This window comes from Gadus chalcogrammus, chromosome 5 (assembly GCF_026213295.1).
Source record: "Gadus chalcogrammus isolate NIFS_2021 chromosome 5, NIFS_Gcha_1.0, whole genome shotgun sequence".
Lineage (NCBI taxonomy): Eukaryota > Metazoa > Chordata > Actinopteri > Gadiformes > Gadidae > Gadus > Gadus chalcogrammus.
This window is the reverse complement of record NC_079416.1, coordinates 11,850,753-11,863,252: the sequence shown is the minus strand read 5'-3', so window position 1 is coordinate 11,863,252 and position 12,500 is coordinate 11,850,753. Positions and strand designations below refer to the sequence as shown.

At 48.8% G+C, this 12,500-nt stretch overlaps 1 protein-coding gene across 1 annotated transcript in view; it reads left to right on the top strand.

Moving 5' to 3' along the window:
• The window catches only part of LOC130382113 (ryanodine receptor 3-like), a 111,008-nt gene that overhangs the window by 11,592 nt on the left and 86,916 nt on the right, over positions 1-12,500 (top strand). Inside the window, exons 4-13 of the mRNA XM_056589722.1 lie at positions 101-175; positions 454-532; positions 1,516-1,628; positions 3,525-3,624; positions 4,042-4,135; positions 5,578-5,652; positions 6,219-6,375; positions 7,611-7,775; positions 8,806-8,927; positions 11,506-11,686. Coding sequence (XP_056445697.1) covers positions 101-175; positions 454-532; positions 1,516-1,628; positions 3,525-3,624; positions 4,042-4,135; positions 5,578-5,652; positions 6,219-6,375; positions 7,611-7,775; positions 8,806-8,927; positions 11,506-11,686 — 1,161 coding nt within the window. The remainder of the gene's footprint in view (positions 1-100; positions 176-453; positions 533-1,515; positions 1,629-3,524; positions 3,625-4,041; positions 4,136-5,577; positions 5,653-6,218; positions 6,376-7,610; positions 7,776-8,805; positions 8,928-11,505; positions 11,687-12,500) is intronic.

Here is a 12,500-nt window from a genome sequence, read left to right as displayed (position 1 = left end):
TGGTTGCGATGAGTGTGTGCGTGTGTGTGTGTGTGTGTGTGTGTGTGTGTGTGTGTGTGTGTGTGTGTGTGTGTGTGTGTGTGTGTGATTTTCCCTCCAGGCAGCTCAGGGCGGTGGGCACAGGACCCTTCTGTATGGACACGCCATTCTGCTGAGGCACTCCTTTAGCGCTATGGTGAGAGGACATGAATTTCAACACACACAAACACACACACACACACTTTCACTCACATTTCACTCACATGCACACACACAAGTATACCCCAACACAGACCCACAAACACAAATCTTGTTTGTTTTCCGATTTATTATTGTTCCCTTAAAAACAAGAATGACCTTCTAGGAATTGCTTTCTGAAGGTAAAAACTGTGCTGAAGTGGCGTAGCATTGAGAGCAAGAGCTGAATCCGCCTCTGGATGTTCTGTTATGTCTCCCCATTGGTTGTCAACTCAGTACCTGACCTGTCTGAAGACTTCAAGGTCGCAGACCGATAAGCTGTCCTTTGATGTGGGGCTGCAGGAGGATTCAACAGGTGAGAGGAGAAGAAATCCCACAGGTTTGGCTGCTTTTATCTACCATAGCTTTCCCGCCCTCTCCCCTTCCCTCCCCGATCCCTCCCTCTGTCTCCCTCTCCTTCTCTCTCTGTCAATCCATCCTTGTTTCTTTCTTGTCTCTGTTTTTGTAAACACTGCCTTCGTGCTGTTCTCTGTCTGTCATCGCTCTCTTTCTCCCTCTCTCTCTCTGTCTCTCTCTCTCTCTCTCTCTCTCTCTCTCTCTCTCTCTCTCTCTCTGTCTCTGTCTCTCTCTCTCTCTCTCTCTCTCTCTCTCTCTCTCTCTCTCTCTCTCTCTCTGACTCTCTCTATCATCCTCCTCCCTCATTCTGTTTAATCTCCGCCTCCCTCCCTGCTCCCTCTCCTTCCCTCCCCACCGGAGTGTCCTCTGAGTGTTTTTCTTTCCGACGTCGCTGCTAATATCCTCTACGGAGTGTTGTGGATGTGCCAGGCGGTTGCTCTGTCAGCAGTGATTAGGTCCCTCCGATAGATTTGTTTTGTTTCAGATGCCAGACGCCCGGTGTGTTTATTAATATGAAGCATTTCATAAACCTTGCATGAGCAGAGCAGCCTCCTGTGTGCCTGGTGTCACACTGTATGTTATCCTTTGCACACCTATGCTGTAATTGTGTTGTGTGTGTTTTCATTAAGGCTTTCCCCCCACACCCCGCTTGCAATTTCCTCTTCAATTCATTAAGCGAAACAAACAATTATTCAAATATTATTGCATTATAGTGAATAGTGTGTACTTCAAAGTAGTGTGTCAACCAATTACACACAAACCCTACCGTACCTACAGGCTGTGCTGATGTGTATTTAAATCGTGTTTTGTGTATTTTCTAATTTGCGTTTCTGCCTGTGTGTGTGTGTGCGCGCGTGCAATCGTATGCGTGTGAATGTGTGTGTGTGTGTGTGTGTGTGTGTGGTCTTCATCCGTCCGTGCCCCTGTGGTCATGTGATGCAGGTGAGGCCTGCTGGTGGACCATCCACCCGGCTTCCAAGCAGAGGTCAGAGGGGGAGAAGGTCAGGATCGGGGACGACCTCATCCTGGTCAGTGTGTCCTCGGAGCGTTACCTGGTGAGTTAGGGCACATCTTTCTTTAATATCTTGTACAGTGCCCACAACACACAAGCGTGTTTGGTAAGACGCGAAATACACAAACACACGCACACACACAACCACACACACACACATACACACACACACACACACACACACACACACACACACACACACACACACACACACACACACACACACACACACACACACACACACACACACAAACAAACACACAAACCAACACACAAACCAACACACTACACTACACTACACTACACCACTCCACACAAACACCCACACAACCACAAACAAACTACACTACACACACTCACACACACACAAACACACTACACCACACATACACACACACACACACACACACACACACACACATACAACCACAAACATCATGCTAACGTCATGCTACAAATATAAACCAGGGGTTTGGGCTCTGGATGTGCTTATGCACTTTCCACAGTTTCTTTCTGTTGTGCAGTGGAGGGAATACATAAAAAAAAAATCCTCTGCATCATCCTTTTGCTTTCTATTGCGGTTCTCCCTCTTTCTCTCTCTCTCTCTCTCTCTCTCTCTCTCTCTCTCTCTCTCTCTCGCTCTCTCTCTCTCACTCTCTCGCTCTCTCTCTCTCTTTCCCTCTCTATCTGTCTCTCTTTCTCGCTCGGATATATATGAGAGAATATGGTTCTACAGGTGGATGACAGACATTGTAGGTGTGAGTGGGTTTCTGCGTTTGTGTGTGAATCTCCGGGTGTCCTTCTATGCTTATCTCCAATGTGACAGTGTGTCAGATTATTCTAATCCTGTTGGACATAGCTGAACACACAGTGTTGAGGAAAACCTTCCCCCGGGACTTCAAAAGCTGCCAATCTTTTAGAGTCTGAAAAGACTCCAAATGAGGATGTGAAGACGCTGCCTTTGAGATTGTTGACGTTTTTTTTAAATGGTCCTGCACTTTGAGTCTCTCCCCCTGCGAGACACATATAGATGGGATCTCCCACCTATTTTAATCTGAATCGGCGTTCCTCCAAACAACATTTGGTACAGTGTGTTGAACTCGTTGGCATCAGGCCTTGTCCCTTTATCCTCATTCACAGAGCAGAACCAAGGCTTGTAGTTTCCGTGACCCTTTGTCTATTGGAGCCCGGGATGGGACGGGAAGGTGGAGCTACGGGCCCAACTGCTCGCTGTCCCTAAAGGCCTCTAGCTAAAGCTCCGGCCAGCATTTCACCCCTCTGCTGTTATTTCTGTCCCCTCCGCCCGCCTAGGGGCGTCTAGCGGAGGGGAGTGCTCTGAAACACGTCCTGCATGATGCATTAACTCAGTGACAGCAGCCGTGCGGTGCTGACGTCCATGTGGCGGGCCGGAGGGGGTTGGCATGATGTCCAGATGGTGCCCCCCCCCCCCCCCCCCCCCCCCTAGACCCTACCTGTCCCCCCAAAACGGTAAAGGCCTCTGTCCATCAGCTTCCTGCCCAGCGGGCCCCCATCGCCTCTACGGCAACCGTGACTTTAAATAGCGACAAAGAGCTTATTCACGGCCATGGGTTTGACACTAGGAGTCGTTGTTGTTTTAAGGAAGGAGTAAGACCGACCAGATGTGGGGAGAAATGTAATAAAAGATTTGACCAATGGCGCCGTGGGCCAGCTACAAACAATAGCCTGGCCAAGCCACAACATGCACCAACACTGCACAGTGTCCCCCTTTAATAAAAAGAACACTATTAAAGAGCCATATTTATTTTCCCCAGAGCAACTATATAAATAATACTTGAAGCCATGGAAGTCTGTGCGATGAAAGGGTTTGTTGTTGTTGCTGGGTGTGATGCATTGCCTCACCACACTTGTGTGTTACCGTGTCAGCCAATTAAATGTGGTCCCTCCCCTCGTCCGTCAGCACCTGTCCATCTCCAACGGCAGCATCCAGGTGGACGCGTCCTTCATGCAGACCCTGTGGAACGTCCACCCAACCTGCTCTGGCAGCAACAAAGTAGAAGGTAAGGCTCCGCTCTGGCCACACCACTCCGAGACAGGGGTCTGACCGAGTTACTGCCACCCAGGTGGAGCTGGAGGAGAGCTGGGGGCATTTATTTAACCGGATTAGGCTCGTTTAAATTCCAATACATTTTTCTGAAGAGCAACGTGGCCAATAATTATTACACTATTTTATATTTTATAGTAGCATTTCATAGTCACTGGGTAGTCATTTAGTAACTTAAGTGTGGTATAAATACATAATTATTCTGTTATTTAATTTACGTCTTCCTTGTTGTTATTTGCAATTGGTAGTTGGTGTGGTGAGGATGTTTTTAACGTACGTTTTACCAACGGTTAAAAACAATGTTAAACGGTTGAAACGGGGAAACCCAACGAAAGCACGAATGTCCCGCCTCTGTCTCGTGTTCGTCCAATAGGCTACCTCCTGGGCGGTCACGTGCTTCGCCTCTTCCACGGACACGACGAGGTGCTGACCATCCCGGGGTCGGACCAGACTGAGGAGCATCAGAGGTGAGTAACACAGTGTTCACAGTCAGTAAGCAACTACCTCACCTGTTCAAACACACATGGAAGGAAATATAGAAGAGAATGAATTTACTGATGGCTTCCAAGTGTCTTATGCTGACTAATATTGGCAAGGCATAGAGAACATCTCAGAGAGAGAGATGACAAGCAGAGAGTAGGATGCGCTTAATATAGGACACATGGGTCGACCGGTGAGGTATCCATTGTGCATTTCCCTCCATCTCCCTTGAGGGGGTCACAGAAGATCTCCTCGATTCACTGTGACAGCCAGCTCTCTGGGGGTCCAAAATGGCTGAGCTTCATTCCATCCATGGCAACGCGATGTTGACGCGCATACAGTAGGCAGCGGGAAAATGGGTGCTAAGTGGTCTGAAGTGGGTCAAAACAGCGGGCACCGTACACACAAAGCAAAAACAAACACACACACATATACACACACACACACACACACATACACACCATCCCATCAACAACCCCCCCCCCCCCCCCCCCCCCCACACACACACACAGACACACACACACACACACACACACACACACACACACACACACACACACACACACACACACACACACACACACACACACACACACACACACAACTTCTTACCAACAAACACCATCTCACACACACACACATGCGGTATATACACTGCACAAACACAGACAAGACACACACACACCCCTTCACACCAACAAACACACACAAACACACACACACACACACACACACCACTCCTGGGTGCCAGGAGATGTGTCTGTCTTATTTTCTGGGCACATGCGCTCACCCGGTCACACTCGCACACTCACGCCCACACACATCAAACACAGGTCTATTTATAGCGCTGCGCGGGGGGACCTGGAGGGGGGGGTTTAGATATTATCATGCGTCTCCTCGTTCCTCAACCTCCACTTGTCCTTGAAAGTGAACAAAGGGAGCGATCTAGTAACTCAGACAGATATCCTAAATGTTTGGCGGTGAAACCGTCAGAGTGTCTGTCAGCACGGGCGATGAAAGCCGCGCTTTATCTCGCCAGTCACCCACATCACCGACGGATAGATGGCGTTGCCCTGGCTAATCTTGGCACATGTCTCTGGTTGAAAAATGTACTTCTGTGCTGGTAAAGCCACAAAAGTGGTGTGTGTCTTTGGGTGTGTGTGTACTTGCTTGTATCTGTGAGTGTGTTTGAGTGCGTCTGTGTGTGTGTGTGTGAGCGTGTGTGTACGTGCGTAGGGGTGAGTGCGTCCATGCATATGCGTGTGCACGTGTGTCTGTCTGTGTCTGAGGGGGAAAATCGAAAAAGAATTGCCAATCTCTCAATTCAGCGCCGGATGACCTTGACAATAGTGATACCGGTGACCGGCGAGGCCGTGACATGTCTGGAGATCCAGACCCCCCACCCACTAATATTCCTCTGGGTCCCCAGGATAGTGAACTATGAGACGGGCAAGGCCGGTGCCAAGGCGAGGTCCCTGTGGAGGTTGGAACCGCTCCGAATCAGGTGGGTCGCGTTTCACTGCATACATTGAGCCCTCCCATCTCCCTGCCACTTTCTATTTTTAAATCATTAATTCCTCGCCATCTATCTCCGACCTTCAGGTGTCTGACAGATCCCTGAGACTTTCACCTTTTTCTTCCGTCACACCTGTCCTCCCTTAGATGTGTGTGTATGCTACCTCTGTACGTCGTCTTAACCTTGCGTCATTAGAATAATTATAACTACACTCACAGATAACCGGGACGTATGCACTATTAGCATAACAACAACATTAGCTAATTGTGAGCTGACAGCGCTATTAGCTAGCATTTAATGATATGGATATTAGCGCTGCCAGGGCTTACACATTTATATTTGTCTCCCCTTGTGTTTGTGTGAGTGTGTGTGTGTGTGGGTGTGGGTGTGGGTGTGTGTGTGTGTGAGTGTGTGTGTGCGTGTGTTTACATGTCTGTGTGACTGTGTGTGCGTGCGTGCGTGTTTGTGTGTGAATGTGTGCATGTGTGTGTGTGTGTGTGTGTGCGCATGTCTGTGCACATGTGTGTGTGTGTGTGTGTGTCGTGACTTCACAGCTGGAGCGGGAGCCACATCCGCTGGGGCCAGGCCTTCCGACTGCGTCACCTGACCAGGGGCCACTACCTGGCCCTCACGGAGGACCGGGGCCTGGTGCTGCAGGACCGCGAGAAGGCAGACACCACCTCCACGGCCTTCTGCTTCAGATCATCCAAGGTCAACACACACCTCGTACACACGCACACACACGCACGCACGCACGCACGCACACACGCACACACACACACACACACACACACACACACACACACACACACACACACACACACACACACACACACACACACACACTAAGCCTTAAACCCAGTGGGATTATACCCTGAGGTTGATTGACACATTTATTTTATTTTTTTCTACAAGGTGCCCTCCTGTGATACTGTTCGCCTTTAGCCGTCTTCTGTGGAGATAAACTGGAAATAATTATGAAATCAGAGAGGAACAGCTTCTAATTGTCATCCAACACACACACACACACACACACACACACACACACACACACACACACACACACACACACACACACACACACACACACACACACACACACACACACACACACACAGACACACACACACACACACACAGACACGCACACACACAGTCAAACATTGTAAACCCATTTTTCAAGGATCTGATGGGTAAGTGGAGCTAATGAGACGCATGCAAAAAAGGGTTCATTCAGCTGCAATAGCAGACCCTCAACAGATCGACCCGCAGACCAGTCATGACTATACACACTCACAAGCAGGGCAGTAATGGACTTTTGGTGGAAATTGCCAGCAGTCGTGTGCCAATTAGTGACCCAGCTAGAGTGAATCAATAGCATGTTTCAAAGAGAGGCACAGGGGTCGGGCAGCACTTGGGCCATGATGCCATCTATGACTTTCAATTATCCCCCATCCTAATGGGAGATCAAATACGCACCGCTGGCATTGATGGATGGAACCTACAACCAGCTACTGTTGAGCTGAGCGACTGCCAACCTTATATGCCCGGATGTGTGCGATGCCTGCTCTTAGTCAGTGAGCAGATGCTTTTAACCAAAGTGACATACAGTGAACTTAAGATACATGTGAGTAGGGAGGAGTCAGCCATAATACTCAAAGGTGCCTTGTGAGGACTTTTGGGTTTTAAATATCCTCACATGTATTAAGACACATGTGAGTAGGGAGAAGTCAGCAATCTTACTCAAAGTTGCCTCTTGAGGACGTTTGGGTTCAAACACAGATGACTTTGAAAGGGATTCGACCAACACTAACTGGACACCATCCTGCCCCCCAAACCCATGACTCTAGCCACTACCCTGGGTCGGTGTCACGATGTCACACCCTTTCCCTCAGACCAGCTTCACCATGCTGATGTGTGTTTGTGTGCTTCCCCTGTGGCTGCAGGAGAAGCTGGAGCACAGCCCTAAGCGGGACATGGACGGCATGGGGCTGGCAGAGATCAAGTACGGGGACTCCCTGTGTTTCGTCATGCACATGGCCACGGGGCTCTGGCTGTCCTACCAGGCCGTGGACGTCAAGTCCGCCCGCCTGGGTCCCCTCAAGAGACGGGTAGGAACGCACGAACACACGCACGCACACGCACGCATACATACACACATACACATACACACGCACACATTCTCACACTGCCGACTTTACTGGTGTTTTCTTTGAACGTTGCAATTTAAAAGAAGTGCATTGCTTCAAATTTGATCAAACCATTATATTTTAAGGAAGCCCGCTTTGTTAGTGCTTTGTCTCCCGGTGGTGCTGTACCAGGGCGATGTGTTTAAGACAATGTGTGCTTACCCCTCTCCTCTCCACGCAAACCCATCCGGCTAGCCTGGAGGATCTGCACCTGTGTTTATTTAGTGAGGCCTAGTGCGTCCCCGGCTGATAATGACCGAGGAGGGTTTTTTTGTCTCCCTCTCAGGGCAAAGGCGTTTTGCGTTTGCTCTACTGCTCCTGCCCTCGAACTCCCCACTCTCTTCTGCTCTTTCCTTTTGGCGAATTCAATTCCTTAATTTCGTCTCTCCTTCAAAGATCCCTCTCCCTCTCCCACCTCCTTAGTGCTGTTACTTCTTCTGCATCTTAGTTTGATCATTGAGTCATTTACCAGATGTCTTGATCCAACGCGGCTCACGATGAATTCAGATTAAGTTGTTAATGAAGGAAGTGGTCGGACATCTTGCCCAAGGTTGCCAGCCAGTTAGACTTCAGGCTGCGGACCACAGGGGGATCGAACCCAGGACCTTTCTGGCCAGGAGTCCAACACTCAAGCTTCGACACTAGCCTTCTAATCACTCTTTATTCATTACAATTTTTGTCTCTCTCTGTGTGTGCATGACTGCGTGTACATGTGCGCATGTGTGTGTGTGTGTGTGCGTGTGTGTGTGTGTGTGCGCATGTGTGTGTGTGTGTGTGCGTGTGCTTGTGTGTGTTTGTGCCTGTGTGTGTGTGTGTGTATGTGTCCTTGCATACGCGTGTGCATGTGTGTTTTTGCGTGTGTTTGCGTGTGTGTGTGTTTTCGTGTGCGTGCATGTGTACATTTGTGTGTGTGTGTGTGTGTGTGTGTGTGTGTGTGTGTGTGTGTCCAAAGGCGTGTCTCCACACAGAGGGCCACATGGACGACGGGCTGACCCTGCAGCGGTGTCAGCACGAGGAGTCCCGCGCCGCCCGCATCATCCGCAACACCACCCGCCTCTTCAGCCGCTTCATCAGGTGGGCTCACGCACACACAACACACACAGACGCACACACTCACGCATACACATATGCACACACATGTGCACCCATGCAGACGCACATGCACGCACACACACACACACACACTCACACGCACGCACACACTCACACACACACGTGCGCACACAGGCACACACACACACACACATGCATGCACACAAGCACGCACACACAAACATGCACGCACACACACGTGCACACATATGCACTCAAACACACAGGCACATACGCACATACCCAGATGCAGACACACACGCACACAAGCGACATAAAGACACACACGCACACACATGCAATCATGTACATACGCACACACGTGCACACACACACGCACACACACTTGTTATGAATTATGATTTCGTCAGGTCCAGCCATTGGTCATCGTCTCTTTATTGAGCTATTGCGTCCAGTTAGCCTTTAGCATGGTGAGCGGAGGTGTTAAAAGGGGAGTCAATGGAGTTCAATGTAGTCAAATTATATGAACCATTAAACCGTCAGCATGCGTCAGGTTAATTCATTCTATGAGCTCATGAATAGCGGCCTTGTAAAACTGGTAAAATGGATCGGCATAAACTTATTGAAGATACGACTAAAGAGGGTGTGTGTGTATGTTTAAGTGATTGTGTGTGTATTAGCATGTGTGTTATTTTTTTATTTTATGTGTGTATGTAATATTTTTTAAACACACATGGTCCCAGTGGAGTATGTGCATATGTGTGTGTGTGTGTGTGTGTGTGTGTGTGTGTGTGTGTGTGTGTGTGTGTGTGTGTGTGTGTGTGTGTGTGTGTGTGTGTGTGTGATTGTGAGTATGTCTTTGTGTGTGTGTGTGTGTGTGTGTGTGTGTGTGTGTGTGTGTGTGTGTGTGTGTGTGTGTGTGTGTGTGTGTGTGTGTGTGTGATTGTGAGTATGTCTTTATGTGAGATTGTTAGTGTGTGTGTTTGATAGATTTTGAGTGTGTGTCTGTGTGTGTGTGTGTGTGTGTGTGTGTGTGTGTGTGTGTGTGTGTGTGTGTGTGTGCTTGTGAGTATGTATTTGTGTGTTTGTGTGTGTGTGTGTGTGTTTGTGTGAGATTGTTAGTGTGTGATAGATTGTGTGTGTGTGTCTGTGTGTGTGTGTGTGTGTGTGTGTGTGTGTGTTTGTGTGTGTGTGTGTGTGTGAGGGATTGTGAGTGTGTGTGTGTGTGTGTCAGATATTTTGAGGGTGTGTGTGCATGTGTGTGTGAGATATTGAATGTGTGTGTGTGTGTGTGTGTGTGTGTGTGTGTGTGTGTGTGTTTGTGTGTGTGTGTGTGTGTTAGATTATGAGTGTGTGTGTGTGTGTGTTAGATTGTGAATGAGTGTGTGTGTGTGTGTGTGTGTGTGTGTGTGTGTGTGTGTGTGTGTGTGTGTGTGTATGTGTGTGTGTGTGTGTGTGTGTGTGTGTGTGTGTGTGTGTGTGTGTGAGATTGTGAGTGTGTGTGTGCGAGATTGTGAGTTAGTGTGTGTGTGTGTGTGAGACACCGGGGATCTGAATGAACTGGATCCAAACGGCCGTTTCCCCTGACAGCTCACTCCCAATGCCCAGTCTTGTGTGTAGAGTCTGCACAGCCTACCAGGACCCACTGCTCATCGCAATGAGGGATGTAGAGCCAATAAGAGTCCCCAACCGTTCCCATGTTGTCCCGAAAGCCAAAAAACTGCTTGTCGCTTGAGCCGTCACCGCAAACCGCCTCCCTCCACCTCCAACCTCACCTCCCCCGTCTTATACCTGACTCTGACATAGACAGCGGCCACGCGGCCGCCAACCTATCAGGACTAGGGTGCTATTTTTAGCCGGCCAGCGGAAATAAGCATTTCAGCATGGATGAGCCTGTGGGCACCGCACTGTCACAGAGCAGCCCCCACTCCCCCGGCCCCAACCCACTCACTCCTCCTGCTGGAAAGCCACATTCCGGTGCAAAACAACTGTAAACTCATCCAGTACTGTCGCTTGCTAGCTGTTGCAGGCATTACTGTCGAAGTGTTTTATGGCAATGATCACAGCTATTAAAGAACGACAAAGAACGACTCTTTGAAGAATAGATGTACATTGTACACTGTCGGAACAGGTTATGCAATGTGATTGCTTGCTATTTAGTGGCTTAGCCAATGTGGTGGCTTCGCTTGAGGCTACACTGTGAGGTGTACTTGGTAGTTTACGCAAAGGATCCTTGTATTTATGCCACTACTACTCAAAGTGTTTGCTAGTTAAGGGATTGTATTCTGCAGCTGAAGAACCCAAATGCACCCAGAGTAGAATTTAGCATTTAGATGACAGACCTGAATGAAAAAAGGAAAGGAAGAAAAAAATCTCCCCCCTCAGCCTGACTTTTCCTCCCCCTACCACGTAGAGACCAGTATGTTTCAAAGTAAAAGCCTCTCTCCCCTTACAACGTAGAAACCAGTGAGTTTCAAAGTAAAAGCCTCTCTCCCCTCACCACGTAGACCTGTGCGTTTCAAAATAAAAGTCTCTCTCCCCTCACCATGCAGGGACCAGTGAGTTTCAAAATAAAAGCCTCTCTCCTCTCACCACTCAGGGACCTGGACTGTCTGGGCGCCAAGAACCGTGCGCTGGTGGCACTGCCCATCGAGGAGGTGCTGCAGACGCTCAACGACCTCATCACCTACTTCCAGCTGCCCGACGCCGAGCTGGAGCACGAGGAGAAGCAGATCAAGCTGCGCTCGCTCAAGAACCGCCAGAACCTCTTCAAACAGGAAGTGAGTTTTTATACCGGGGCGGGAAAAGAGCTTTACCTGCAATATGCAAAAAAAGTTCCTTTGTGAAATGTCCTTCAACAAAGGGGCAATAAAAAAATATTGGATATGGAAATACAGCTTACTTGGAATCGAAAGGGTGTCAAGGGTAATCAACACCAAAATCTTTGGGGTTTTATAATTAAAAATGTGTATTTGGCAGTGAAATCAGGCTAGTCGGTGATTCCGGTTCCAATTTTCTTCTGTTATTGCAATGTGGGGTTTTTATAGAGATGATTTTGTCGACGACATCAGGTCAAAAGCAAGATATTGCAGTTGGATGCTGCTGTTGGCTTAGTAGCCAGCTGAATGTTTTAGTGCCAGCTTTCATTACAGTCAGCTGTAAGCTCCACGCCGTAAGCTAGGTGGCTTTGACCGGAACCTCACGTGTGTGACTCAGCAATGATGACACACGCACATCACGCATCACGCACACACGAACAAGAACATAGGAGTGAGCCACCTGCATCATTTGCGATTCAAATCTTTTGAAAACACTCATCGGTGATGACGAGAAACTAGTTGAACGCTTCGACTTGTGACCCAGACATCGTTGTCGGCCGTTGCTGCCCTCAAGCTACGACTGGCCGTCATAAATATATGCCTGTGGTTAATACAGAATCTGTGGCATGTACACTTTACATAAAGCACATTAGCATGCATCGAAGCACTCCTTTTCAGACGATGCAAATTTAATATTTTATAATTCCTTTTTCACCCAAACCTACGGACCAATTGGAGACGCAGATACCCCCAGTTGCTCCCGCCCACCGTGTCT